The sequence below is a fragment of the Geotrypetes seraphini genome, chromosome 2 (assembly GCF_902459505.1).
Source record: "Geotrypetes seraphini chromosome 2, aGeoSer1.1, whole genome shotgun sequence".
NCBI classification, from domain to species: Eukaryota; Metazoa; Chordata; class Amphibia; order Gymnophiona; family Dermophiidae; genus Geotrypetes; species Geotrypetes seraphini.
The window spans coordinates 395,259,920-395,285,193 of record NC_047085.1 but is presented as its reverse complement, the minus strand read 5'-3'; the positions used below and the strand labels follow the sequence as shown (position 1 = coordinate 395,285,193).

General features: G+C 43.7%; 1 protein-coding gene across 3 annotated transcripts in view; it reads right to left on the bottom strand.

Moving 5' to 3' along the window:
* IGF2BP3 (insulin like growth factor 2 mRNA binding protein 3) overlaps nt 1–24,691 on the bottom strand; it is a 279,076-nt gene extending 254,385 nt beyond the window's left edge. Inside the window, exons 1-2 of one of the 3 annotated variants that reach the window (XM_033930871.1) lie at nt 23,887–24,691; nt 22,936–22,996 (exon numbers count right to left, since the gene is read on the bottom strand). In XM_033930871.1, the coding sequence (XP_033786762.1) occupies nt 22,936–22,996; nt 23,887–24,061 (236 nt within the window). In that variant the 5' untranslated portion in view covers nt 24,062–24,691. Of the gene's footprint in view, nt 1–22,935; nt 22,997–23,202; nt 23,691–23,886 lie in introns of those variants that run through there. The other 2 variants (XM_033930872.1, XM_033930873.1) reach the window with 2 other exon arrangements.
* Between the last annotated feature and the right edge of the window lie 583 nt (nt 24,692–25,274).

The window sequence follows — 25,274 nt, the reverse complement described above, 5'->3', positions numbered from 1 at the left end:
AAAGTTGGACTCATGGAGGGACAGAGAGACATGTTGGTTGGGGAAGGGAATGAGGTCCGGAGGAGGGGAAGCGTGCAAGAGGCAGAAAGCAATAAACATTGGATGCACAGTCAGAAGGAAGTTCAACCAGAGACTAATAAAATCACCAGACAAGAAAGGTAGGAAAAATGATTTTATTTTCAATTTAGTGATCGAAATGCGTCAGTTTTGAGAATTTATATCTGCTGTCGATATTTTGCACTTTGTCTATTTTTTTTTTTTTGCAGCTGTTCCTGAGGTGACATTGCATATTTTAAAGTCATATGCCTTGACCTATTTGAAAAAATCCAGATATAAATGATAATTAACATTTTCTCTGCGTACAGTGTGCTTTGTGTTTTTTTAATTTTGTGGTTACCATTATGCATTGTTAATAAGATTATGTTGTGTGTATATGAAAAATGAATGAAAGAAATTGCATTACAATTACAGTGGTGCCTCACACAACGAACTTAATTGGTTCCAGGAGCAAGTTTGTTATGCGAAACGTTCGTTATGTGAAACGCGTTTTCCCATAAGAATACATGTAAAAAAAAATAATTCGTTCTGCAGCATAAAATATGCTAAGATGACATAAAAAAAGATAAATTTTTGGTTATTATTTTTATTTAGATACATCTAAAAACATAATTGTTTTTTAAAACAACACACATTTTTTAAATTTAAAGACAGACTAAGTAGAGTCTAATTTTACAGTGAGAGAGGGCAGAGTCTCAGCGGCAAAAACTGGGACTTAACTGTTCATTTTTTTTTTTTTTCTACCGTGTTTCCCCGATGATAAGGCAGGGCCATCAAATAAGACAGCCCCCCCCTTTTTAGAAAAAAATGTAAAATAAGGCACCCCCCCGCAAATAAGCCACCCACCGATACCTGCGCTTACCCGAATCGGGTGGTACGGTGGGTGACTCCGTGTGGTCCCTGGCACCCCCGACACGATCGGGGCAAGAGGGAGCTCAAGCCCTCTTGCCCCCCCGACTCCCCGACACGATCGGGGCAAGAGGGAGCCCAAGCCCTCTTGCCCCCCGACTCCCCGACACGATCGGGGCAAGAGGGAGCCCAAGCCCTCTTGCCCCCCCGACTCCCCGACACGATCGGGGCAAGAGGGAGCCCAAGCCCTCTTGCCCCCCCCCGACTCCCCGACACGATCGGGGCAAGAGGGAGCCCAAGCCCTCTTGCCCCCCGACTCCCCGACACGATCGGGGCAAGAGGGAGCCCAAGCCCTCTTGCCCCGCCGATTCCCCAACTCCCCGACAATATCGGGCCAGGAGGGAGCCCAAGTCCTCCTGGCCACGGCGACCCCCTAACCCCACCCTGCACTACATTACGGGCAGGAGGGATCCCAGGCCCTCCTGCCCTCGACGCAAACCCCCCCTCCCCCCAACGACCGCCCCCCCCCCAAGAACCTCCGACCGCCCCCCCAGCCGACCCGCGACCCCCCTGGCCGACCCCCACGACACCCCCAACCCCCTTCCCCGTACCTTTCTGTAGTTGGCCGGACAGACGGGAGCCAAACCCACCTGTCCGGCAGGCAGCCAACGACGGAATGAGGCCGGATTGGCCCATCCGTCCCAAAGCTCCGCCTACTGGTGGGGCCTAAGGCGCCTGGGCCAATCAGAATAGGCCCGGGAGCCTTAGGTCCCTCCTGGGGGCAGGGCCTGAGGCACATGGTCGGGTTGGGCCCATGTGCCTCAGGCCCCGCCCCCAGGAGGGACCTAAGGCTCCCGGGCCTATTCTGATTGGCCCAGGCGCCTTAGGCCCCACCAGTAGGCGGAGCTTTGGGACGGATGGGCCAATCCGGCCTCATTCCGTCGTTGGCTGCCTGCCGGACAGGCGGGTTTGGCTCCCGTCTGTCCGGCCAACTACAGAAAGGTACGGGGAAGGGGGTTGGGGGTGTCGTGGGGGTCGGCCAGGGGGGTCGCGGGTCGGCTGGGGGGCGGTCGGAGGTTCTTGGCGGGGGCGGTCGTTGGGGGGAGGGGGGTTTGCGTCGAGGGCAGGAGGGCCTGGGATCCCTCCTGCCCGTAATGTAGTGCAGGGTGGGGTTAGGGGGTCGCCGTGGCCAGGAGGACTTGGGCTCCCTCCTGGCCCGATCGTGTCGGGGAGTCGGGGGGGCAAGAGGGCTTGGGCTCCCTCTTGCCCCGATCGTGTCGGGGAGTCGGGGGGGCAAGAGGGCTTGAGCTCCCTCTTGCCCCGATCGTGTCGGGGAGTCGGGGGGGCAAGAGGGCTTGGGCTCCCTCTTGCCCCGATCGTGTCGGGGAGTCGGGGGGGGCAAGAGGGCTTGGGCTCCCTCTTGCCCCGATCGTGTCGGGGAGTCGGGGGGGGCAAGAGGGCTTGGGCTCCCTCTTGCCCCGATCGTGTCGGGGAGTCGGGGGGGGCAAGAGGGAGCCAGGCGGAGAGAGGGCAGTTAAGCGCAGTGCCTGCGCGGAAGGATGCAGCTCGGGCGACTTCGTTGTGTGAAACGAAGTTCGTTGTACGAATCAAGACATAAAGTTCGTTGTGCGCAGCGTTCGCTGTGCGAGGCGTCCGTTATGCGAGGCACCACTGTAGTACTATTATGGAGGTGGGGTTAGGGGCAGAGGTACTTGGTTGATATTTGTTAGAATTGGCTTGAAGAAGTTGAGAAACACTGTCCTAGAAGAGCTGAAAGGAAAAGAGCGCAAGTTGCAAGAACTCTCCTATCCCTGGATAACTGAAGAGGGGGATGAGGAGGGAAGTGACAAGTAGGACTAGAAGAGAGAAGAAAAAAAAAACAGCTCTTGCATATACTTGCATTGGCAAGTGAATGACTTGCTACTTTACTAGAGTTATTTTTAAATTTTAAAAGATGCATATTTTAGAAGGATTTATATATCTGAAAACTTGGCTTTTCTCAAAAATGTAACACCTCCCCCCTCTCTGCTACCCTAAAACCCTCTATATCTTCTTTACACCTAATCCTATAACCCTCCTTTGGAGTTCCTTTCTATCTTAGTCCTGTAAACCGTGCCAAGCTCTATGATTGCGGAGAAGATGCGGTATACAAACCTAAGGTTTAGTTTAGTTTAGTTTATATATCATAATATATTAAAAATTCATTAAAAAACACAAGCAATCAAACTCCCAAATACTATCAAAGACTAGTCAGCCAGTCAGAAAATTTTTACTATCATACTGTGAGAGTAGAGGGATAGATTTTAATTCTGGGCAAAAGTCAAGGACATACAAAGTGTAAAAAGCCTTCAAGTCATGGTGCTTACACACTGTTTTTGAAAAATGTCCATCTTTTACCATTGATTTAAAAAAAAAAAAGATAATGCAAATTCAGCAGGAAAAATAAATTGGGGGAACACTGTTGACCAGTGGTTCCAAAATCTGTTCTGAGAAACTTCCAGCCAGTCTGTTTTTCAGGATGTCCATAAATATTTCTTTTGTGTACTTGGAGCAGATACCCTGAGGGACAAGATAGGAAGAGCAAAAGCAAAATAGCACTAAATGACTATTAGAAATTCAAATGCTTTATAATAACAAACCCAACAAAAAAAATATGGCTAATAGTTTACCTCAAAAATCTTTCCAGTATAAAAATCAGAAAGCTGAAATTACTTTCTTATATAAAACACTCAATATCAAAAGTGAATCAAATAAGAATCAAATGTAAAGTACGTGAGAGTACCGAGGGTCCTCAGTTTACACAACTCTATGGAGAAAAGCACAGTTACTTACCGTAACAGGTGTTATCCAGGGACAACAGGCAGATAGTCTCACTTGTGGGTGACGTCATCCACGGAGCCCGATGCGGACAGCTTCGCAAGCAGACTTGCTTGTTAAACATCAGAAAGTCTGCGACTGCTGCACCACGCATGCTCGAGTGCCTTCCCGCCCGATACAGGGCGCATCTCTCCTCAGTTCAGATAGCTAGCAAAGAAGCCAACCAGGGGAGGTGGGTGGGTTATGAGAATATCTGCCTGCTGTCCCTGGATAACACCTGTTACGGTAAGTAACTGTGCTTTATCCCAGGGCAAGCAGGCAGCATATTCTCACATGTGGGTGACCTCCAAGCTAACCAAATAGGATTGTGGGAGAGTTGGCAACTTAGGAGAATAAATCTGAGGAATTGTCGAGAGGCTGGATGAATGGAAATACGAGTGTAAGCCTCTTTGAGATCTAGAGAACATAACGAATCGTTCTGATCTAGAAGGGGGTTATAGAGATGCCAGAGACAGCATCCGAAATTTCTCTCTGACCAGAAATTTGTTGATGACTCTGAGGTCCAAAATAGGTCCAGATCATCTGTCTTCTTCGGAATTAGGATGTAAGTAACGGGAGCAAAAAACCCCCTTCTCTGCTGTTCCAGTGGAACCTCCTCGATGGCATGGAGACGAAACAGAGCTTGAGCTTCCTGAAGAAGGGCGGTCTGGGATGGATTGGAAGGATACTCTTTTGGAGGCAGATCTGGAGGAACTTGAGTAAAATGAAGAGAGTATCCTTCCCTAATGATGGACAGCACCCAGGTGATCTGATGTAATGATCTCCCAGTGGTGGTAAAAATGATGGAGACGACCTCCAATGGGAAGGAGAGAGGACAGAGGAAAAATGATGGAAGTTATGCTCTGTAGTAGATAGTCAAAAAAGCTGAAAGGCCTTAGGCGCAGCAGGAGTCTGAGGTTTCTGCTGCCTCTGCTGTTGTTGTGGTTGTTTCTTAGGAGGTGCTCTTGTATAAGGAGCTGCTCTTTGTGGAAAACGTCTCTGATAAGATGGAAGAGGTCTGAAGCCTTTAGAAGTGGAAGGCTTAGGCTTAGGCCAAGTGATGGAAGCAAATGATTTTTCATGTTCAGACAATCATTTAGTAGCTGCCTCGATGGAGTCATCAAACAATTCATTGCCTTGACAAGGAATGTTGGTTAGACAATCTTGAAGATTAGGGTCTATGTTTATAGTGCGGAACCAGGCAAGCCTGCACATCACTACTGAAAAGGCAGCGACCCTCAAGGAAAGCTCAAATGCATCATAGGAAGATTGAAGGAGATGCATGCGGAGTCGAGTCAGAGTGGTGATCGTCTGCTGAAAACCTGGAAGACGATGATGAGGAATATATTTGAAATATTCAGGCAGTGTGTCAACCAAATGCTTGAAATACGAAATGAAAATAAAGTTGTAATTCAAAACTCTAGTTGCCATGAGAGAATTTTGATACAACCGGTGACCAAACTTGTCCATGATCCTGCCCTCTCTTCCAGGAGGGACAGTGGCATAAACTTTGGCAGGATTGGTCTTTTTCAAAGAAGACTCCACAAGAAGGGACTGATGAGATAACTGAGATTTCTCAAAGCCCTTGCAGTGGACCAGCTTGCATCGAGACTCCAGCTTTCCTGGGACAGCAGGAATTGAATAAGGTGTCTCAAGGTTTCTCTTGAAGGTTTGAGAAAGAAGTCTATTAATGGGTAATTTGAGTGACTCCGCAGGAGGACGAGACATACTAATTTCTTCTAAATACTACCAAGAGTACTTGGAATCAGAGTGCAAAGTAATATTGAGTTCCTTATTCATTTGACGAAGGAAAGAAGAAAAAAATATCTGCTCCAAGGAAGGTTGACCTCGAGAAGAAGGTAACCTCCAGGTGCCTCGCAAGGCAGAGAATGAAGATGAAGCTTCTCTGGAGTACTGATACCCAAGGCCTGAATATGCAGATATAGATGACTCACTGAGAGAGTGGATAGAATCCCTCGTAGGAGAAGCAGCGGTATCTGTAGGTGGTGTCCTCGACTTCAGAGTCGAGGCCTTGAAGAGTCTTGAGGTCTGGAGAGAAGAGTCTTGTCTCGAGAAGAGGACTTGTGCCTTGATGAATGCCTGCACTGGTGTGGAGAACCATACCTCGAACCAGACAGGTCTCGAGAAAGTCGAGGAGTCTTTGCCCTATGCTTTGGGAAGGGCGATGCCTTATACGAGGAGGGAGGGCTGGAGGCTGGAGATCGAGATTAAGACACCAAAAGGGATTGAACGCCTGATGTCGAGGTATCTCGAGGCACCGACAAGGACTCGAATCTTTGTGATACTGCTAAGTGTTCAGGCTGGACTGCAGGAAGCAGAGTCGAGGTAGGGGCATGTTTGGCAAGCATATTACCAAACTGACGATCAAAGATGGTCTGGATCAGGGGTGCCCAACGCGTCGATCGCGATCGACAGGTCGCTCGCTCAGGCGACCCCAGTCGATCGCGGAACGGGTTCCCTTCTTCCCTTCTCTTTTTTCCCCTCCTGACTGGCCTGCTCCTGAATTCTGCTGCTGCCTCCGCTGCTCAACATTTAAAAAAAAAAAAAAAAAAAGCTTGGAGAACTTATGCTCCGGGGGCTAACATGTGCTTGTACCGGCTTCCCTTCGCTTCCCTCTGAAACCGGAAGTTATGTCCGGAGAGGGGGTAAGAAGGGAAGCCGGCACGCACATGTTAGAGCCCTGTTCGCGGGCTAAAGCGGGAGACAGGTCAGTGAAGCTTGCGATTTGCTCTTCTTGCTGCCAGGTCCTGCCTACTTTCTGTTTCCTCAAAGGCAGGACCCGGCAGCATTTTTCCCAAAATGTCGATCTTGGGCCGATCAGCCTTCCTCTTCCCGACCTCAATTGTGCCGTCGGAGAGGAAGTTCTGGCCAGCGGAACTTCCTCTCCGACGGCAAAACTGACGTCGGGGAGAGGAATGCTGGTGGGCCCGAAGCAAGGAGAGCTTGGCCGGCGGCGGGGGGCTTTGGGGGCCTGTTATCCGATGGCAGCGGCAGAAGCAGTGGCTTGTGGGTGGGCAGGGAGGGAGAAAGAGGGCAGGCAGGGAAACAGAAGGAAAGAAGAGAAACAGAAAAAAAGAATGGGGGCATGAAGAGAGAAAGAAAGAGAGGGCAAGGAGAGAAGAAGAAAACATTGGGGGGGGGGGAATGAGGTCAGGAAGAGAGGAAGCATACAGGCTAAAAGAAGGGAAGAAAGATTGGATGCACAGTCAGAAGAAGAAAGTGCAACCAGAGACTCATGAAATCACCAGACAAGGTAGAAAAAATGATTTTATTTTAAATTTAGTGATCAAAACGTGTCTGAATTTATATCTGCTCTCTATATTTTACAATATGGTCCCCTTTTACTAAACCGCAATAGAGGTTTTTAGCGCAGGGAGCCTATGAGCGTCGAGAGCAGCGCTGGGCATTCAGCGCAGCTCCCTGCGCTAAAAACTGCTATCGTGGTTTAGTAAAAAGGGAGGGGGTGGGTATTTGTCTATTTTTGTATGGTTGTTACTGAGGTGACAATGCATAGAGTCATCTCCTTTGACCTCTTTGAAAAAACCCCAGAATAGGAATGATAATTAACAATTGTATGCGTACAGTGTGCGTTGTGTTTTTTTTTTAAATTTTATTGTTGGTAGATCATTTTGACTTGGTCATTTTAAAAGTAGCTCGCAAGCCCAAAAAGTGTGGGCACCCCTGGTCTGGATCATAGCCTCCAAATGTGAAGCCGAGGCTTGAGGATCTGGTACATTTGGTGTGTGTATATAGTCTCCGAGGAAGAGGAGAAAGAATGACTTCGACTTGGAGACATGGTTCTTGGGCAGCTTGATAACCACTGCTGGTAATTGACCTGAGGGAGGCAGCGAGGCAAACGTCTCATCAGGAGAAGACTTAGCAGATTTACTCGAGGACGAGGACCAGCCGAACGAGGATGGCTTGATTAAAGTTGAAGCCGAGGTAGAAGAGGGAACTCCTGTAAGCTTGACCAGATTTGAGGTCGAGGCAAGTAGATCCGTACCTCCAAAGAGTTTTTCCACCTAAACTCAACGTTTGCAGGCACGAGGTTGAAGGGTAGCACAGCGAACACACGACTCCAGACGAATCGCATGCTGGCAACGGCTACACTTCTTGAAGCCTGTTACTGGCCGGGACATATACGGGAAGATAGCCGCAGCTAAGTCAAAACCCGCCGGCTGAGGCCACGAAGCAGGCCCTGCCGTGACTGAAAGAAAAATAAAGTCTTTTTTTTTTTTTAAATGAAACGCTTAAGAAATATACAGCGACCCTAAAAAGAAATAAACACGAGCCATGGTGAGAAGGCATGAAAGTAGAACTGAGTCTAGTACAGAGCGTTGAAATAAGACTTCTCGGCTCCGCGGAAAACTGAGGAAAGACGCGCCCTACGCAAGGCAGGAAGGCACTCGCGCATGCGCAGCATGGCAGTCACGAACTTTCTGAAGTTTTACAAGCAAGTTTGCTTACGAAGCTGTCCGCATCAGAGCTCCATGGATGGCGTCACCCACATCAGAGAACATGCTGCCTGCTTGTCCTGGGATAGCCCCTGTTTAAAAAAAATGTTGATAATGCTTATTACCCAAACAAGTTATTTGCTGTGAAACATCCCTGGACCTAATGGTACTCAATGAGTGCAAAAATAAATATGAATGTGTAATAAATCAAAGTGTATTTCTCGGTCTCTGTTCAACATCCAATGAGTGTAACCAATTAAAAAACTTTTCTTTGTCGTCTAGAATTGTTCAGTTAATAATAGTTTGATAAGTGACATCCGATATCCTCTTCATCGAGACTTTATTCTCTTTTCCAGAAGTGTTTGCTCTCGGTGAAGGAGGTGGTTCCTCCGAAACGGAGCTCTGTTGAGCAATCTCTCAAACAGCACTCTTGAATTGGGCTGATTCCGAAGCTAAATACAGTTTATTATTTGTTTTGTTCATCGAGTATATTAAACTGGATTATCAAACTATTATTAACTGAACAATTCTAGACAAAGAAAAATTTCTGAATTGGATACACTCATTGGATGTTGAACAGAGACTGAGAAATACACTTTGATTTATTACATTCATGTTTATTTTTGCACTCATTGAGTACCATTAGGTCCAGGGATATTTCACAGCAAATAACTTGTTTGGGTAATAAGCATCATCAACTCTTAAACAGGGGTTCCTTTATAGAGTTGTGTAAACTAAGGACCCTTGGTACTCTCACTTATTTTACATTTGATTCTTATTTGATTCACTTTTAATATTGAGTGTTTTATATAAGAAAGTAATTTTTATATTGGAAAGATTTTTGAGATACAACTTAGAAATTCAAGGCAAAAATGAGCTCAATTAAGTGTTCTATTTATTTGATGACACTACCCCACTTTTTCACAGTCGAGTCACATTATTATGACCACCTAATATCCAGAATAACCTCCTCTGGCAGCAAGGACAGCAGCCAGACACCGTGAGTCTGACTCAATAAGATGCTGGATGGTTGCTAGAGCCATGCATTTTCAACAGTTGCTGACAGATGGTGGATCCAGTCGTCAAACATATTAATCGAGATGGTCCCAAATGTGTTCGACTGGGTTAATATCTGGTAATTTGGAGGTCAGGAAGTAGCTGGACATGCTCTGGAACCACTCGTGAACAATTCTGGTGATATGACATGTCGCATTGTCCTGCTGAAAGATCCCATCGGTCATAGGAAAGATCGTCAACATATACAGGTGTACATCTCTCCATCCTTGCCAATCATCCATATTGGTTGAGAGTGCCTTCCAGAGGTATCAAGGGCCCTTACCAAGAAAACATTCCCCAGACCATAACGCTGCTGCCACCAGCTTGTGCAAGTCCAGTAATAGTTGCTAGGTGTTTGTTCTCAGCACCTCACACTCCAACGTCCATCCATTCGATGAAGCTCAAATCATGACTCATTGGAGAAGGCAATCCTTTGCCAATCAGTGCAAGTCCAATGTTGGCACTCCTGTGCAACTGCAGTCTTTTTTTTTTGCGATGAACCCTCATGAGCATGGACGCAGTCATCAGTCGTCTGCTCCAAAGCCCTATTCGCAACAGGGTTTGCTGCACAGTTGTTTTGGACACACAACTGGAAGCCCCTCAGTTTGTTTGGAAAGCAAGTTGCTCCACAGTAACGTGCCGACTGGACTGTACCACCTGCACAACCAACGTTCACCTCTCACATCGATGGCTTGTATTGCCCCCCAGTTACCATGCTGGGTCATCAGAAAGGTTCCATTTGTCCACTCATGGCACACTTTAACCACAGCAGCCCATGAACTGTTCACACAATTCCACTATTTCCAAAATGCTGACGCCCTTGTCCTGGTAGCTAATGATCATTCCTTTTTCAGTGTCTGATAAATCACGCTTTCCCCCCATGACAGCCACAGTTGCTATATTGGCAACTTGCTGATATCCCACCTTATATACCCACAAAGTCTGCACACAACATGTGAATTTGTTCACTGGCTGTGTGTCCCTGATGTCAGAGGTAGGCGGTGGTCATAATAATGTGACTAGACAATGCATTTGCAAATGCCATTTTTAAAATTTTGGACAACTTACATATAAAGAAAAACATTAATTAATTATCATCTAAAGAACTGTTATATTATATAATTACTAGTGTTTAAGCCCATTACATTAACGGGTGCTAGAATATATGTCTGTCTGTCTTTTTTTCTTACTTTCTGTGTCTCTCCCTGCCCCTGTCTCTCTCTTCCTTTCTTTCTGTCTTTCTCCCTCCTGCTGTCTGTCCTCCTCTCTTTTTGGTTCTCTCTCTGGCACCCTGTCTGTCTTTCTTTCTTTCTCTCTCCCTGCCTGCTGTCTTTCTGTGTTTCTGTCTTTGTCTAATGCGCTGCCTGCCTGCCTGTCTTTCTGTCTCTCCATGGCCCCCTTCTGTCTCCCCTCCCCCAAAGCAAACCAAGATTGCTCCCAGGCCCCTTTTCCCTCTCCGTCCCCTCCACTTCCCTGTGCAGCAGCAGCATTTCCCTCCCACCTTTCCCTGTGCAGCAGCAGCATTTCCCGGCCTTCCCTGTGCAAAAGCAGCATTTCCCCCCCACACACACACTTTCCTGTGCAGCAGCAGCATTTCCCACCCTTCCCTGTGCAGCAGCAGCAGCATTTCCCGGCCTTCCCTGTGCAGAAGCAGCATTTCACACACACACACACTTCCCTGTGCAGCAGCAGCAGCATTTCCCACCCTTCCCTGTGCAGCAGCAGCATTTCCCGGCCTTCCCTATGCAGCAGCAGCATTCCCCCACACACACTTCACTGTGCAGCAGCAGCATTTCCCAGCCTTCCCTGTGCAGAAGCAGCATTTCCCCAACCACACACACACTTCCCTGTACAGCAGCAACATTTCCCGGCCTTCCCTGTGCAAAAGCAGCATTCCCCTCCCCAACCACACACACTTCCCTGTGCAGCAGCAGCATTTCCCAGCCTTCCCTGTGCCGAAGCGAAATTCCCCCCCACACACACACACACATTTCCCTGTGCAGCAGCAACATTTCCCATCCTTCCCTGTGCAGAAGCAGCATTTCCCGCCGCCCCCTTCCCAGACGCCGCGTTTAAATTCTGAGAAAAGCGCTGCACCGCACTACCACTGGCTTTGGCGTCTTCTATCTACTACGGCCAACCCTAGCAGAAACAGGAAGTAGTCAGAGAGGGCAGGCCGCAGTGGACGAGGCCAGCGTTAGCGCAGTGCAGCGCTTTTCTCAATTTAAACGCGGGTGAGAAGGAGGAGGCTTTGGCGGTGGTGGTTTTGGCGCTGAGTGAGGGCGGGAGGGGGGAGTCACCGGCTGTGCTGTTTCTCCGCTTTCCCGATTGTCTAGCCGCCGCATCCGCACTCCTGCTGGCCACGGACCTACTGATCACAGATCAGGGGTCACGGAAGCACGCAGGTAAGTGCGCATGCGCGGCTAGCTTTTTATTATATAGGGTAACATAGTAGATGACAGCAGATAAAGACCCGAATGGTCCATCCAGTCTGCCCAACCTGATTCAATTTAAATTTTTCAATTTTTTTTCTTAGCTATTTCTGGGCAAGAATCCAAAATTCTACCCGGTACTGTGCTTGGGTTCCAACTGCTGAAATCTCCGTTAAAACCTACTCCAGCCCATCTACACCCTCCAAGCCACTGAAGCCCTCCACAGCCCATCCCCCACCAAACGGCCATACACAGACACAGACCATGCAAGTCTGCCCAGTACTGGCCTTAGTTCAATATTTAATATTATTTTCTGATTCTAGATCCTCTGTGTTCATCCCACGCTTCTTTGAACTCAGTCACAGTTTTACTCTCCACCACCTCTCTCGGGAGCGCATTCCAGGCATCCACCACCTTCTCCGTAAAGTAGAACTTCCTAACATTGCCTTTGAATCTACCCCTCAACCTCAAATTATGTCCTCTGGTTTTACCATTTTCCTTTCTCTGGAAAATATTTTGTTCTACGTTAATACCCTTCAAGTATTTGAACGTCTGAATCATATCTCCCCTGTCCCTCCTTTCCTCTAGGGCAGGGGTGTCCAATGTCGGTCCTCAAGGGCCGCAATCCAGTCGGGTTTTCAGGATTTCCCCAATGAATATGCATGAGATCTATTTGCATGCACTGCTTTCATTGTATGCTAATAGATCTCATGCATATTCATTGGGGAAATCCTGAAAACCCGACTGGATTGCGGCCCTCGAGGACCGACATTGGACACCCCTGCTCTAGGGTATACATATTCAGGGCTTCCAGTCTCTCCTCATATGTCTTCTGGCGTAAGCCTCCTATCATTTTCGTCGCCCTCCTCTGGACCGCTTCAAGTCTTCTTATATCCTTCGCCAGATACGGTCTCCAAAATTGAACACAATACTCCAAGTGGGGCCTTACCAATGGCCTGTACAGGGGCATCAACACATTCTTCCTTCTTCTAGCTACGCCTCTTTTTATACAGCCCAGTATCCTTCTGGCAGCAGCCACTGCCTTGTCACACTGTTTTTTCGTCTTTAGATCTTCGGACACTATCATCCCAAGGTCCCTCTCCCCGTCCATGCATATCAGCTTCTCACCTCCCAGCATATACGGTTCCTTCCGATTATTAATCCCCAAATGCATTACTCTGCATTTCTTTGCATTGAATTTTAGTTGCCAGGCATTAGACCATTCCTCTAACTTTTGCAGATCCTTTTTCATATTTTCCACTCCCTCTTCGGTGTCTACTGTTACAAATCTTGGTATCATCTGCAAAAAGGCACACTTTTCCTTCTAACCCTTCAGCAATGTCACTCACAAACGTATTGAATAGGATCGGCCCCAGCACCCAACCCTGAGGGACTCCACTACTCACCTTTCCTTCCTCCGAGCGACTTCCATTAACCACCACCCTCTGGCGTCTGTCCGACAGCCAGTTTCTAACCCAGTTCACCACTTTGGGTCCTAACTTCAGCCTTTCAAGTTTGTTCAACAGTCTCCTATGAGGAACTGTATCAAAGGCTTTGCTGAAATCTAAGTAAATTACATCTAGCATATGTCCTTGATCCAGCTTTCTGGTCACCCAATCAAAAAATTCAATCAGGTAATTATTCCACCTCCTTCCCCAACACATGCATCTTAAAGAGGGTTTGTTTTTTTTAATATACCAAACACATATTGGGTATGGGCCTTAACAGTTTGGCAAAATCCAATCAAAGACTAAGGAAGAAAAACTGCTAAATTCTACAATAATTAAGAAGTATCAAGTATATTTTGTTAAGACTAATAGGTTTAAGCCTCTATGATAAAAATGTGTGTTGTAAAGGATAAGGCGATGTCTGGTACTTAAATTGGAGACTCTTTAAAAAGAAACAGTATGCATTTGCAGAAGAAACAAAAATCTGTAAAGTAGTATGTCTGATAAGGTAGATAAAAATGAACTACTGCTTTTTTTTTTTTTTTTTTTTTTTCAGTTTCCAGATTTGTAAACATATTTTTTCAATGAAAAGTTACTTTAATTCTGCCATGTGCAGTGACAGAATTGAAGCATGGATGTAAGGGACCTTAAAGGTAGCGGAAGACAGACAAGTAACATCTGTAAAAGCATACCAGGCACAAATGGGCAAACAAGATGATACCAAGATTCATTTTTTGCCAGCAGAGTCTACTTTCCTATTCATGGCGAATGTCCATAAATTAATACAACCTAGCATGAAGTCTTTGGCTTCATAGAACCTACTAAATAATCTGAGTACCAATTGAACAAAGATGGACAGTGCTAAAAGTGAGAGCACAGAAAAGTCTAACATAGTAGATGACAACAGATAAAAGACCTTTACGGTCCAACCAGTCTGCCCAACAAGGTGGCCAGAGTTGATCTTTACACTCTGCACAGGTTCCACTTCTTCACAATATAATTTCATCTCTGTCCTCTCTACTAATTTTGGGGCACAGACCATAGAAGTCTGTCCATCATCACCCCTACTGCCCAACTACTGGAGTCACCAAAGCCCACTCCAGCCTTAATCCTGATCAGGGCTTTTCTTTGGAGGGGTTCTGGTTTAAGAGACCCAGATCATAGAAATCTGCCTAGCATTGGTCTTACTTCCCAACCTCTGAAACTGCCATCAAATCTCTCAATCCAGATATTAAATCATTTGCTTTAATTGGATTCCATCCTTTTTCCACAGGCATCCACCACCTGTTCTGTGGAAAAGTATTTCCTGACATAGTCTCCCCCCCAACACACTTATTGAAGAATTAAAAAAAAAAAAAAAAATAAAAGTGGGGTATAGTACTTCTCGATGAAAGAAATTGTCTAAAAAAACTGAAAGGGAAAAAAAATTCAAGAAAAATCTGAAATGACTTTACAGAAGTCTTTAAAATAAAGGTTCTTATGAAGACATAATAGCCAGGGTGAAGAACAAATATTTTTATAAAAATATAGAACTGCTTCTTCAATCATAAGAATAATCAGGAAGGAACCACTACCAAGTTGAGACAACAATGGATATTTGTGGACAGACAGGAGACATCACCGGGTCTGGAACAAGAGGAGAATGAACAGGAGGTGACAAACATCTTTTTTCTGAAGTATTGGAACTGTTTTAATATGATTAGATTGCCAGAAAGAGAAAATGTATGTTATGAGTTAATAAGCAGTGTTAACAAAAAAAAAAACACTTCTTTTGCAGTTTTCCAGCCACATTCAGGCTTGAGAGTTACGTAACATGCTGTACAGTAATATTTACCCTTTGGTTTTCAAAACACAAAAATGACAGCTTCTGGAAACATTTGGAATAGTTTTAGGCTCCTAACTTGGAAACTCTTTTTTCTGTAAAAGATTACACGGAAATAAATTATCATTTTTTTGATTCTCCAGTCTTTGTTTTTTGGGGGGGTTTCATGAGATCCTTCTGTTAAAAGTAGAATCACCTTAAGTCATCTCAACATGCTGCTCAATCTTGCCAAAAACTTCTAAGCTCAGACCTGCTGAATGTCATGTCCAACAAGAATTATGGACCTTAGCTCACACAGATAGGTCAGATGGACTTACAAAGATAAATCATGTTCAACCCCCCCTAAAATAGTTTTAGATCTAAAATAATTGTAAATGATTAGTCATTTCAGTAGGTAATATTTTTGAATTTCATAGTTGATGTTCTTGTCATTGACCTAAATTTTTGATTGGTAAAGATCAACTAAGAGAAACGTCCATAATTTTGGTTTATTTATCTTACATACTAGTATCAAAGATGGATCCCTGACCCCTTCCCCAAGGTGGACTTTGTATAGCAGCCTACCTGTACAGTCCAGTGGTTGTGTTTTTCAGGAATGTGATAAAATTTTAACTTCTGCCAAAACCCTGACTTTTACCATTTATTAATGTTTGTGTCAATACCCTATAACATGAACAGTAACTTGTTATACACATACTTGTTGTATAACATTTAACACATTTGCATATATAGTGTGTTCTTTATGTGATACTAAAACTACATACTTGGCAGCTGCAGCTGGGAATGGGGATAGGCTAGTTGGCCAGGGGCCCACAAACTCATGATCCATTACCATCTAGAACAGTGGTCGCAAACTCAAACCCTTTGCAGGGCCACATTTTGGATTTGTAGGTACTTGGAGGGCCTCAGAAAAAATAGTTATTGTCTTATTAAAGAAATTTTGCATGAGGTAAAACTCTTTATAGTTTACAAATCTTTCCTTTTGGCTAAGTCTTAATAATAATAATAATAATATTGTAATTTATAGCAAAAGAGACATATGATCATGAAACTATTTTATTTTACTTTTGTGATTATGATAAACATACCGAGGGCCTCAAAATAGTACCTGGCGGGCCGCTTGTGGCCCCCGGGCCGCGAGTTTGAGACCACTGATCTAGAATAATATTTAAAATTATATTCATTCTCCTTATGCCTCTTTCCTGCACTCATTTACAGTTTTCTAGTTAATAAACCTCAAATATTAAGGGGTGAAGTTAAACATGGGATTCCATTAAAATGACAAGTTGTGCTATTTTAACAAAGGTATTGCTGCATAAAATGGGCTCATCCCATAAAGTCAGACAGTGTGTTAAAATAGCCCATCTTAACAGTTGCCCACATTTATAACTTCCCCATAAATATTATTGTGTGTAATTTATTTATTCTGAAATCTAACCCAACACTTACTTTCTTACAAAACAAAAATACAGAAACAATTTTGTAAGACAAATCATAGACAAGTCTACGCATATTTGAATTAAACTGTTTTCAAGGAATTTAAGAATGATTATGATGAAATCAACTTGAGGCTACTTCAGAAGTGTTAGCATTTGTAGATAATCAAATAGTTTTATAGCCTCTTTGCGGCACTCAAGAAAAAGTAGGGTTTGGGGGGTTTTTTAGGTGCTATATATGGGGTTGAATAAGCAAGCCCTTTCAATGAACAGCCCTGGGATTAAATCCGACAAAAAGCTTACTATAGAATGGGGTAAAATGCTGCCCTGCCACTTTAGGGTTCAGCCATCTTATACTCAGGAGGTGGAGCGAGAACTATGTCAGTTTCATGTGATTAAGCTGACTTCAGACTGCTCCAGAGACGGGATCCACCAAGCAGCAGCTTTTTCATTTTAAAATGTGATTGTTCTAATGAATATTGTATTGTTGTTGAAAACTGTTAATAAAAATATTAAACTTTAAAAAAAGAAAATGACACACTTATTGATCACAATCTCAACAGCAAAAACAGAATCTGCTATATCCCATCCTAAATAATTATTGCAATGAGATGAATTACTTGTCAACCTGCATGTGCTGGATGTTAGGGTTCACCACTGGAAAAAAAAAAAAAGCTTAAAAAGTTGCCTAGCTACAACATCTGCTATGTTCTATAAGGATACTAACAGTATCACTATGCCATATTCAATGATAATACCTACTTAGAAGAATTAGACATAATTAGAAATGTCCATAGGGGTTTTCTTAACTTCTTGGAACAACAAACAGAACAATGGGTGTACACCTTTTGTTCTACTAGGACAAGCAAGTAAAGGTGATTTCTGTAAAACAGGCAACAGTGACATAGCATGCTAGAAATCTCTCTTAGGAACAAAAGGTTTTGCACTATTTGTTGGAGCAGAAAGGAAGGCATTCCTGTGTGCCTCAATTAATTATCAGGGTTTCTAATACATACAAAAATGTAACTGAAGTTACACATTTAAACAAAAAATTTTTTTTTAATTTCCAAAATCCCAAATTTTATTAGAACTGGCCTGGAAATAGACCTGACAAAGGCTAGAAGCATCATCTTTTCTCATACTATATTAATAGTGTATACTGCTTGGACATTGTAATTGTCTCCAATACATTCTGAAATAACACTATGCTCAATATTTTTTTAAACATACCACATTTATACTACTATTTACCAGTAACAATGTTCTTATAAGGTAAAAATGCAACAATTTCATTTGATCATATACAACACAGCCACTACATGTTTTTGCTCCTTCTTTCTGCCCCCCCCCACTCGCCCCCGATCTAAATGCTTAAAAATAGTTTGTATTCTTCAAAACTAGTTAGAATATTTATTTACTAAAACTCAACCATGGTGAGAGGGGAAGAGACCTACCCTTTTTTTTTCATATTATATTTTATTGCATTTTCAGCATAATGTACAAACAGTCAGAATACAAGGTGTACATGGGAAAGAATGAGTACCAGTACACTTCACAACTTCACCTGTCGTCTGAAACCCTCCCCCACCCCCACCCCCCTTCCCACAACCTGAACCAAACCATAAGAAAAACTCAAAATCCATTCCAGTGTATTCCCCACAATAAACTCAGATGTTCAATAATTTGCTGCGAGCTCTATGTGTTAAGGTGTCGCAAAAGTGTGTCCAGCGCGTGCAAAATAATTTGCCCTGCATAGAGTCCAATGAAGTAAAGCAAAGTCTCTCCATAGAGGCTTGATGAATCATCAATGTTCTCCATTGAGACAGGGTCTAAGCCATTTAATCACAATCACAGACTAAAAAGGTTTGGTTTTTTGTTGTTTTTAAAACAAACAGCCTGTTTTACAAAGCCACCCTAGCGGCTGCCACGTAGCAACAGCCCCGAAGCTCTATGGACTTCGAGGCCGTTAGCACAGCTTTGTAAAACAGGCCCAAAGTGCTTTTTAGTGACTAAATTAGATTTGATAATATCAGGCACCCTGCAAAATTAAAATTAAAAGTTCTAAGTATTTGAAACAAAATTCTCTACAGCATATGGTTATTTAACATGTCTAAAATGCATTTTAGCTTAGAATACATATGAATTTGTACTTTTAACAATGAAAAATCATATAACAAGTTGCCAGGGAAGCTATGATAGATATAACACAAAAAGGTGGTACATTTAACAACTTACTAAGGCAGGAACATGAATAGCAGAAAAGTTACTAGTTACCCTAATCACTTCCGGCTCACCACATGTTAGCTTTCCCACGTATTCATCATTATAGGACCCCCAGGGAACCCTGAAGAAGACTTTTTGTCGAAACGCAGACCTTATTGGGTCCTGCATGCCTAGCGGACTAGGTCCTTTAAGGCTTTTATGTGGATTACTTTACTTTTATGTGGATGATTTTAGTGTACCTTTGGAACTTTGACATTTTCAAATAAATTCCATTATGGAACATCGTCATTCCACAGAGTTTCTTTTGGTTTCTTCTGGATTTTCTTCTCTGTGGATATTTTGGGGTCATTTTTTTGGTTTTTGCTGGCCAAAATCCTAGCTCATGTCTATTTTCATTACTGTATCAGAGGTTCAAGATTCTTGGAAAGGATGAAGGGCATTGAACTATGAATTTAAATTTTGCTATTAATTAAAAATTACTAAAAACAAAAACAACTTACACCAAATAAAAATGAACAGTTTGACAAACCACCACATTTAAAACCACCAATAAAATGTTTAGAACAAATCATTCATACTCTAAATTGTCAATGTGCACCCTTTCCCTCATATTTCCATATTTATAGGGAAAACAAGCAAAAAAAAAAATATGAGGAACCACCATAGGTGCCACCACTTAGAATTACATCTCTTTAAAATGCAACAAGGAAGTTTCCCTGGTCTCAGCTTAAAAAAGGGCAAACAATTTTAAACCTCAGATATTATTAGCTCCCTTTCTCTGAAGTCCTGCAGATTCTAGGTGTAGTTGAAGAGACAGCTCTGACAATGCTTAAAGAAAGGCTCACAAAGACTGGCTCAATGTGCAACCCTCCATCCATCGCCCACCCCCACATGATATGCTATATACACAACCAGACTGCAGCATGTATACCGACCCACTGAACACCAGCTGCTTGACCACAGAATAGCAAGACAGGTCACATTTCCTACAAACAAGCTTTATCATTTACCTCCAAAGCAAGAGCAAGCTATGTGGTTAAAGGAGTTTAGGTGATGCACAGACTTTCCCCAAGTTTTGACCAAAGTCACTAGGGGGCTAAGCAGCAGCATTGCAAAACCCTTCCACAGATTTAGAAAATCACTGGAAACTAGAAATTCAACATTCTTTTCATATTCCTTTGAGACTTTAGTACAGAATCAGGAACTATTTGACCTGAATTAGGTTCAGTTTGCCCCTCCTCCCACCAAATCCCTCCTTCTGGAAGCAAAACCTTATCCAGACCCCCTCTTCAATAGCAATGTGGCTATTCAATTGCCTTTGAATGCTTCAATAAGCGTTCTAAAGCACCATATTCCCAACCTGCATTTCACAGCAGGTATAAAGGTCATTGCTGCAACGTGGGCGTGCCCACATTAGATCTGAAGTGCCCAGCTAGGGTTGGAATGCAATGACTGCTGGGCCTAAGAATTTCGTTTGAATAACAAATCAAGCACACTTTACTAGGATTGGTCTTCTAGACCCAGCTCAACTTTAGGGCAACCTTAACTGACACCACCTCTTGACCTTCCTTTACGTGATGAGGATATAGATTACTAGTAACTCCCCTCCCCCTTCTCCCAAATAATGCATAGCCTCAGGAAGAATCTAACAGTTACAAGGGAGGGGGAAGGGTGTTTCCAACAGGGATGTGCTCTATATGTCCAAAGTAATTAAATGTTGTACAGAAAAAAAAGAAGATGGAAAATGCTTTATAAAAAAATAAAAGCAAAACTAATACACTATTTCCCTATGTTCTTGAGAAACTGATCATTTTGTTTATTAAAATAAGCAAACTTCAGCAATCAAAAAGCACAATGATCTAAAAATCAAACATTAAAAGAAATAATTGACTAGATAGCGCATGAAGCTAATCAAGACAGATAAATCAGGCCACATTAAATTCCACACACCCAAAAAAAAAAATAAAAAAACACAACCCTAGAATTTCGACATATCAGCATACTGGGTGGGCCTCAGCTCAGAATGAAAGAACACACACAAACTTCCCCTAAAAATCTGAGCTGCCATCACTTAGAAAACCCTACCTTGTGGAAATCTGTCCAGAACTACATATGAGCAAACATTTAGGTAAGAAAAGCCATACCCTCGGGGGAAGGGGGAATGTATAATCAATGAAAAAAACTTAATTCAAGTCTACGTCAGAATTTATAAGCCATTAATAATTTGAACAGCTTGAAATTTAGAATCCATATTAAATATTTTAAACTTACATACAAGTTTATGTATTGCACAGTACAAGAAAACAAAAGGAAAAACCAGGTTGGGAAGCTTAATGAAAACATTATGTCTGATAAACGCATGCTGAAATCACCATCTATAAATTTGAAAACCAGAACAGATTTTCTCATGAATCTGAAATGTGTAAAGGCATTCAAGTAAGTTTCAAGTTACCAGAAAAGAAAATCCAGAATTATGATTCAACACAAAATACTTTAAAAATTAGTATTTACTAGAAACTTAATTTTCAGATTTAAATTATTCAGACTAAAAACTAGAACTACTCTACACCAATATTGTTTTTGTGTGTTAAAGTACTTCTCAAAACCTTTATTACTACTTGTGCTACATATCTTCAAACTATATTTTGCACATATTAAGACAGTTTTGAATGCCCCCCTGTAAGTGCTAGAATCCAGCTTTTGTTACTTATTTTGGAAATTTTGATGAAAGTCCCTATTATACATCATATTACAGAAACTAAGCACTCACATATATGTAATATGTAAGGAGTTAAAAATACAGTAAACACACACACATATATATATATAATAAAAATAATTTTCATCAGAATAAGTCTATTTTCTTATAGTCTCAAATATATATACATGTACACAGTGTCGCCATTATTTAATATATGTTCCAGGCTCAAAGCCACTTTCACTATACAGACAGAAAGCATCCTGTCAAAAATAAGACAACATACCAGCTTAAGGAATGCCTCACACGCCTGATATTATGCCTGCAACACTGTAGTAAAATGAAAGGGCATGCCTGAAAATACAGAAAAGTCAAATACTAAATTGTGTTAATGGATTATCTGGCTTAAAGGTGGAGTAAAATGTTTCTTGTAATAAGCCAGAAAAAAAACCCCACATATGTACAGATCCTGTGTCCACAGGAAGCTAACAAAGGTGGCAAAATAACACAAAATAATCAAGGTAGTCACTACAGGTTATATCCCTGAGCTACATTTCGAGGTGAAAAGTGCTAAACCAAAGATCCACGTTAGAGCTCATTAAAATACAACTCCATTGTTTCAAAATTGTCTCTAGTATGGACCTTCTGTCAGCGGAAAGAGACCATGTGCATCTAAGCAGGAAAATCGATCACAAAGTTTACAGCTTATTTTTACTATATCCTTTAAGAAATTGTAGGATTTATACAATGCCAAGGAATAGGGAGCGCTGAAAGTATTAAAAAAAGACAAACAACCAAATTGAATTAATTGTTAAACAAACCAGTTAAGCTTCTTTCTGCAAGGCCTACTCAAATAAGGCCACATGCGCTACACACATTGGCCAAACCCTGTTTGCCTTGAAAAAGAGAACTTACAAGAAACCTGTATTTTCCAACAAAAAGTCATCGTTTTCTGATCAGTACTTTGACTGATCCGATCTTAACAAAACAAAAAAAAATTAATAATAATAATAATCATTGCAGTTGTAGACTGGCCGTCGCCCCAAGATCCGCCCCTCCCCCAACGCAACCCACCTCCTCTCTACTAGAGCTGTATTTTTTTTCAACCAAAGACATGCCATATCCCCATTGTCAATTTATTTTCAAGGAATGTTTTCTGTAAACACAAAGTATTTGTTTCTTTTTACTCCTGAAGCTCAGCTCACGTGCTTGGCCGTCGATATACTATAAAACATCCCAGGTCCTGCTAACGTCCAACAAAAAAGCTGTTTTTAAAATGCCCTTTGCTTTTTAAGTTGATAATTTGTCTGCCCTCCAAACATTCACTAATCATTTCCACAAAGAGCACCAAATTTTCTTATAAACATAAGCAGGAAGGGATTAAAATACACTAAGCCAGAAACGCATATTTCAGATGACAACACAAGAACTAGACCGAGCTCATACTATATACAACGATAACAACTCAATCCGAAATAGAAAAGTTCCAATAATTTCTATGCTATTTTTTGTTAGGAGTTCAGATCATGCAGACTTCAGCAAAAGAGAGGAGGGGGAGAATTATAGACTGGATATATATTTACCTCTGCCTTTTGGGAACTGAATGTTCAACTTCTATGACTTTGCCATGTAGTTCAACTTTACCTGCCAAATATAAAGCAAAGCGATGAAAAAGGGTGGAGAAAATCAAGTTCCCACGGCACGCTCAACACTTCTTCCCCACCCTGGGCAAATGTTAGCGAAAGGGCGACAGGGTACGGAGTGGAAAAGCTAAGGACTATTTCCCGGTAACGGGTGCGTGCGTGAGGAAACTCCACCGTGTCATACTGCAGAAGCATGGCTCAACTTACACACATTTCAACAGGGAACGCACATTTTCATATCTATGCTTGTGAGTCTAGTCACACGGAAACCCGCCACATTTTGCTATAACGAATTCCCCGTAGCCCGGAGAGAAAAAAAAAACCCTGTAATTGTTCTCATTAGGGTAAACGAGCAGAGCGAGGGCCGGCTGGAGAGACGCGCTCGCGGCTTCCACCGGGCACGAGACGCGCCGTCCGCGAGGGGGGTGGAGGAGGGCTAGAGACTTCTACACCCCACAGACCCTGCGCTGTAGCCAGAGCACGAGAAAAACAACGTGCGCGCAAACCGAAACAACACGAATTGTGCGGCACGGGCGGAAAACGTCTCGGCGTGCGGCGTTTTCGGCGGCGAAAGCACCGAAAAGACGGAAACAAAGTTCCGCGGGGCAGAGGAAGGGGCGATTCGCTTCCCCCCCCTCCCTCCCTCCACCCCGAGCGCGGTAGCGGCCCCAGGCAGTGGGGGTGGGAAGGGAGCGCCACAGCGCGAGAGGAGGGAGAAGAAAAGCGCGGGGCCGCCACCGGGCCCGAGCGAGAAACACCTCGTGCTTTAAGCGCCTTCCCCACCCCCACCCCCTGCTCCGCCACCAGCCACGCACCCCGCGCTCCCTCGCCAGCCTGCCGCACCCCTCAGTCGGGGTCCGGAGCTGTCGCTACCGCCGCCCGGGCCTTTACCTGACAGCGCCTCGATGGCCTTCATCGCCCAGCTCTCGTCCGGGCAGTCCACAAACGCATAACCCGTCTTCACCAGGAATTGGCCGCTAAAGGGTATTTTCGACTCCTTGAAGACACTTTCCAGATCCAGAGGACTCACGTTTTCGCTGAGGTTACCGATGTACAGCTTATTCATTTTCTCTTTTACAAGGCAGAGGGGGGTGGAAATTAAAAAAAAAAAAAAAAAAAAAAACGTGCGTGCGTATGTATGTATGTGTGTGTGTGAGTGAGTGAGTGTGTGTGTGTGTGCTGATCTACTCTGCACCGTTTGCAAACAAATCTCCCCCCCCCACTCCAAAAGAGAGGCAGTGGGATGACAGGGGGGGAAACCAAAGCAGCAGTCTAAAGGGAAAAACGGGGAGGGGGTATTATTTGGAAACCTCCCCCCCTTAAAACCCGCACACAGTAAGTTTGTCCTTTTTATGTTATTGTTGTTGTTCTATATTCCGGATGTGCAGAAAGAAAAAAGAAAAGAAACCCAGGTTGTTGGGGGTTTTTTTTATGAGTAGGATGGCGGGCTTAAAAAGGAAAAAAAGAGGAGGAGGAAAAAACTACTTTTTGTCTTCCCCCCTCCCCGAACCCCTTTGGCAGGCTGACTGTGAAAATGTCACACTACGTTAATGCAGGCGCCGCCTCTAAATAAAATCTTAAGAGTGGGGAGAGGAAGAGGGAGAAAGAAAAATCACTTTAATATTCCGGTTTTTGAATGAGCCACGTGTTCAAACTACAAATCAATTTCTCACGTGAGGAGTCCCAGCGCTTCAATTAGATAGTAGATTTAGAGAAAAGGCAGGAGGAAAAAAAAAAAAGAGGACGAGCAAGCCGGAAGGGAGGGAGAGAGGAAGCAGGACAAGTTTTTAGAGGGGGTTGGCGTGCGCGTGGGAGGGGACATTCTGGGTGGGTGGCTGAACACTTGCACTGCGGTCTCCCAATGCCTGGCCCGCATATATTTAATATTAACTGTTCAAGATCTTCCTTTTCACGTCCAGGAGCATCTTTTCATTGGCTGGGTGCGACGTGCAAGGAGCATAACAGCAGGCATGTAAAATGCTCCGTTTCTCCGTACGTTTGCTATGGCAGAAAAATAAGTCCCCGTCCCTCCCCCCCGAGAATCTCCTTTCCCCACCACTATTAATAAACCCGGGGCGGGGGTGGAATCCGAGGTCCCTTCCCCCCCTGTCCTCAGGCATGCTGAGCAATAGTTGCATTATTCAGAGGGGTGGTGGCTCTCGCAGTTTATTGGGCTTTTGCATGGAGATGAGTGGGTGGGGGAGGCGAGAGCTGCGAACACAACCACATCCTTCTCAGAGTAATGGCTTTGGGCTGTCCCAAGTTGCAGCTAGGGCACC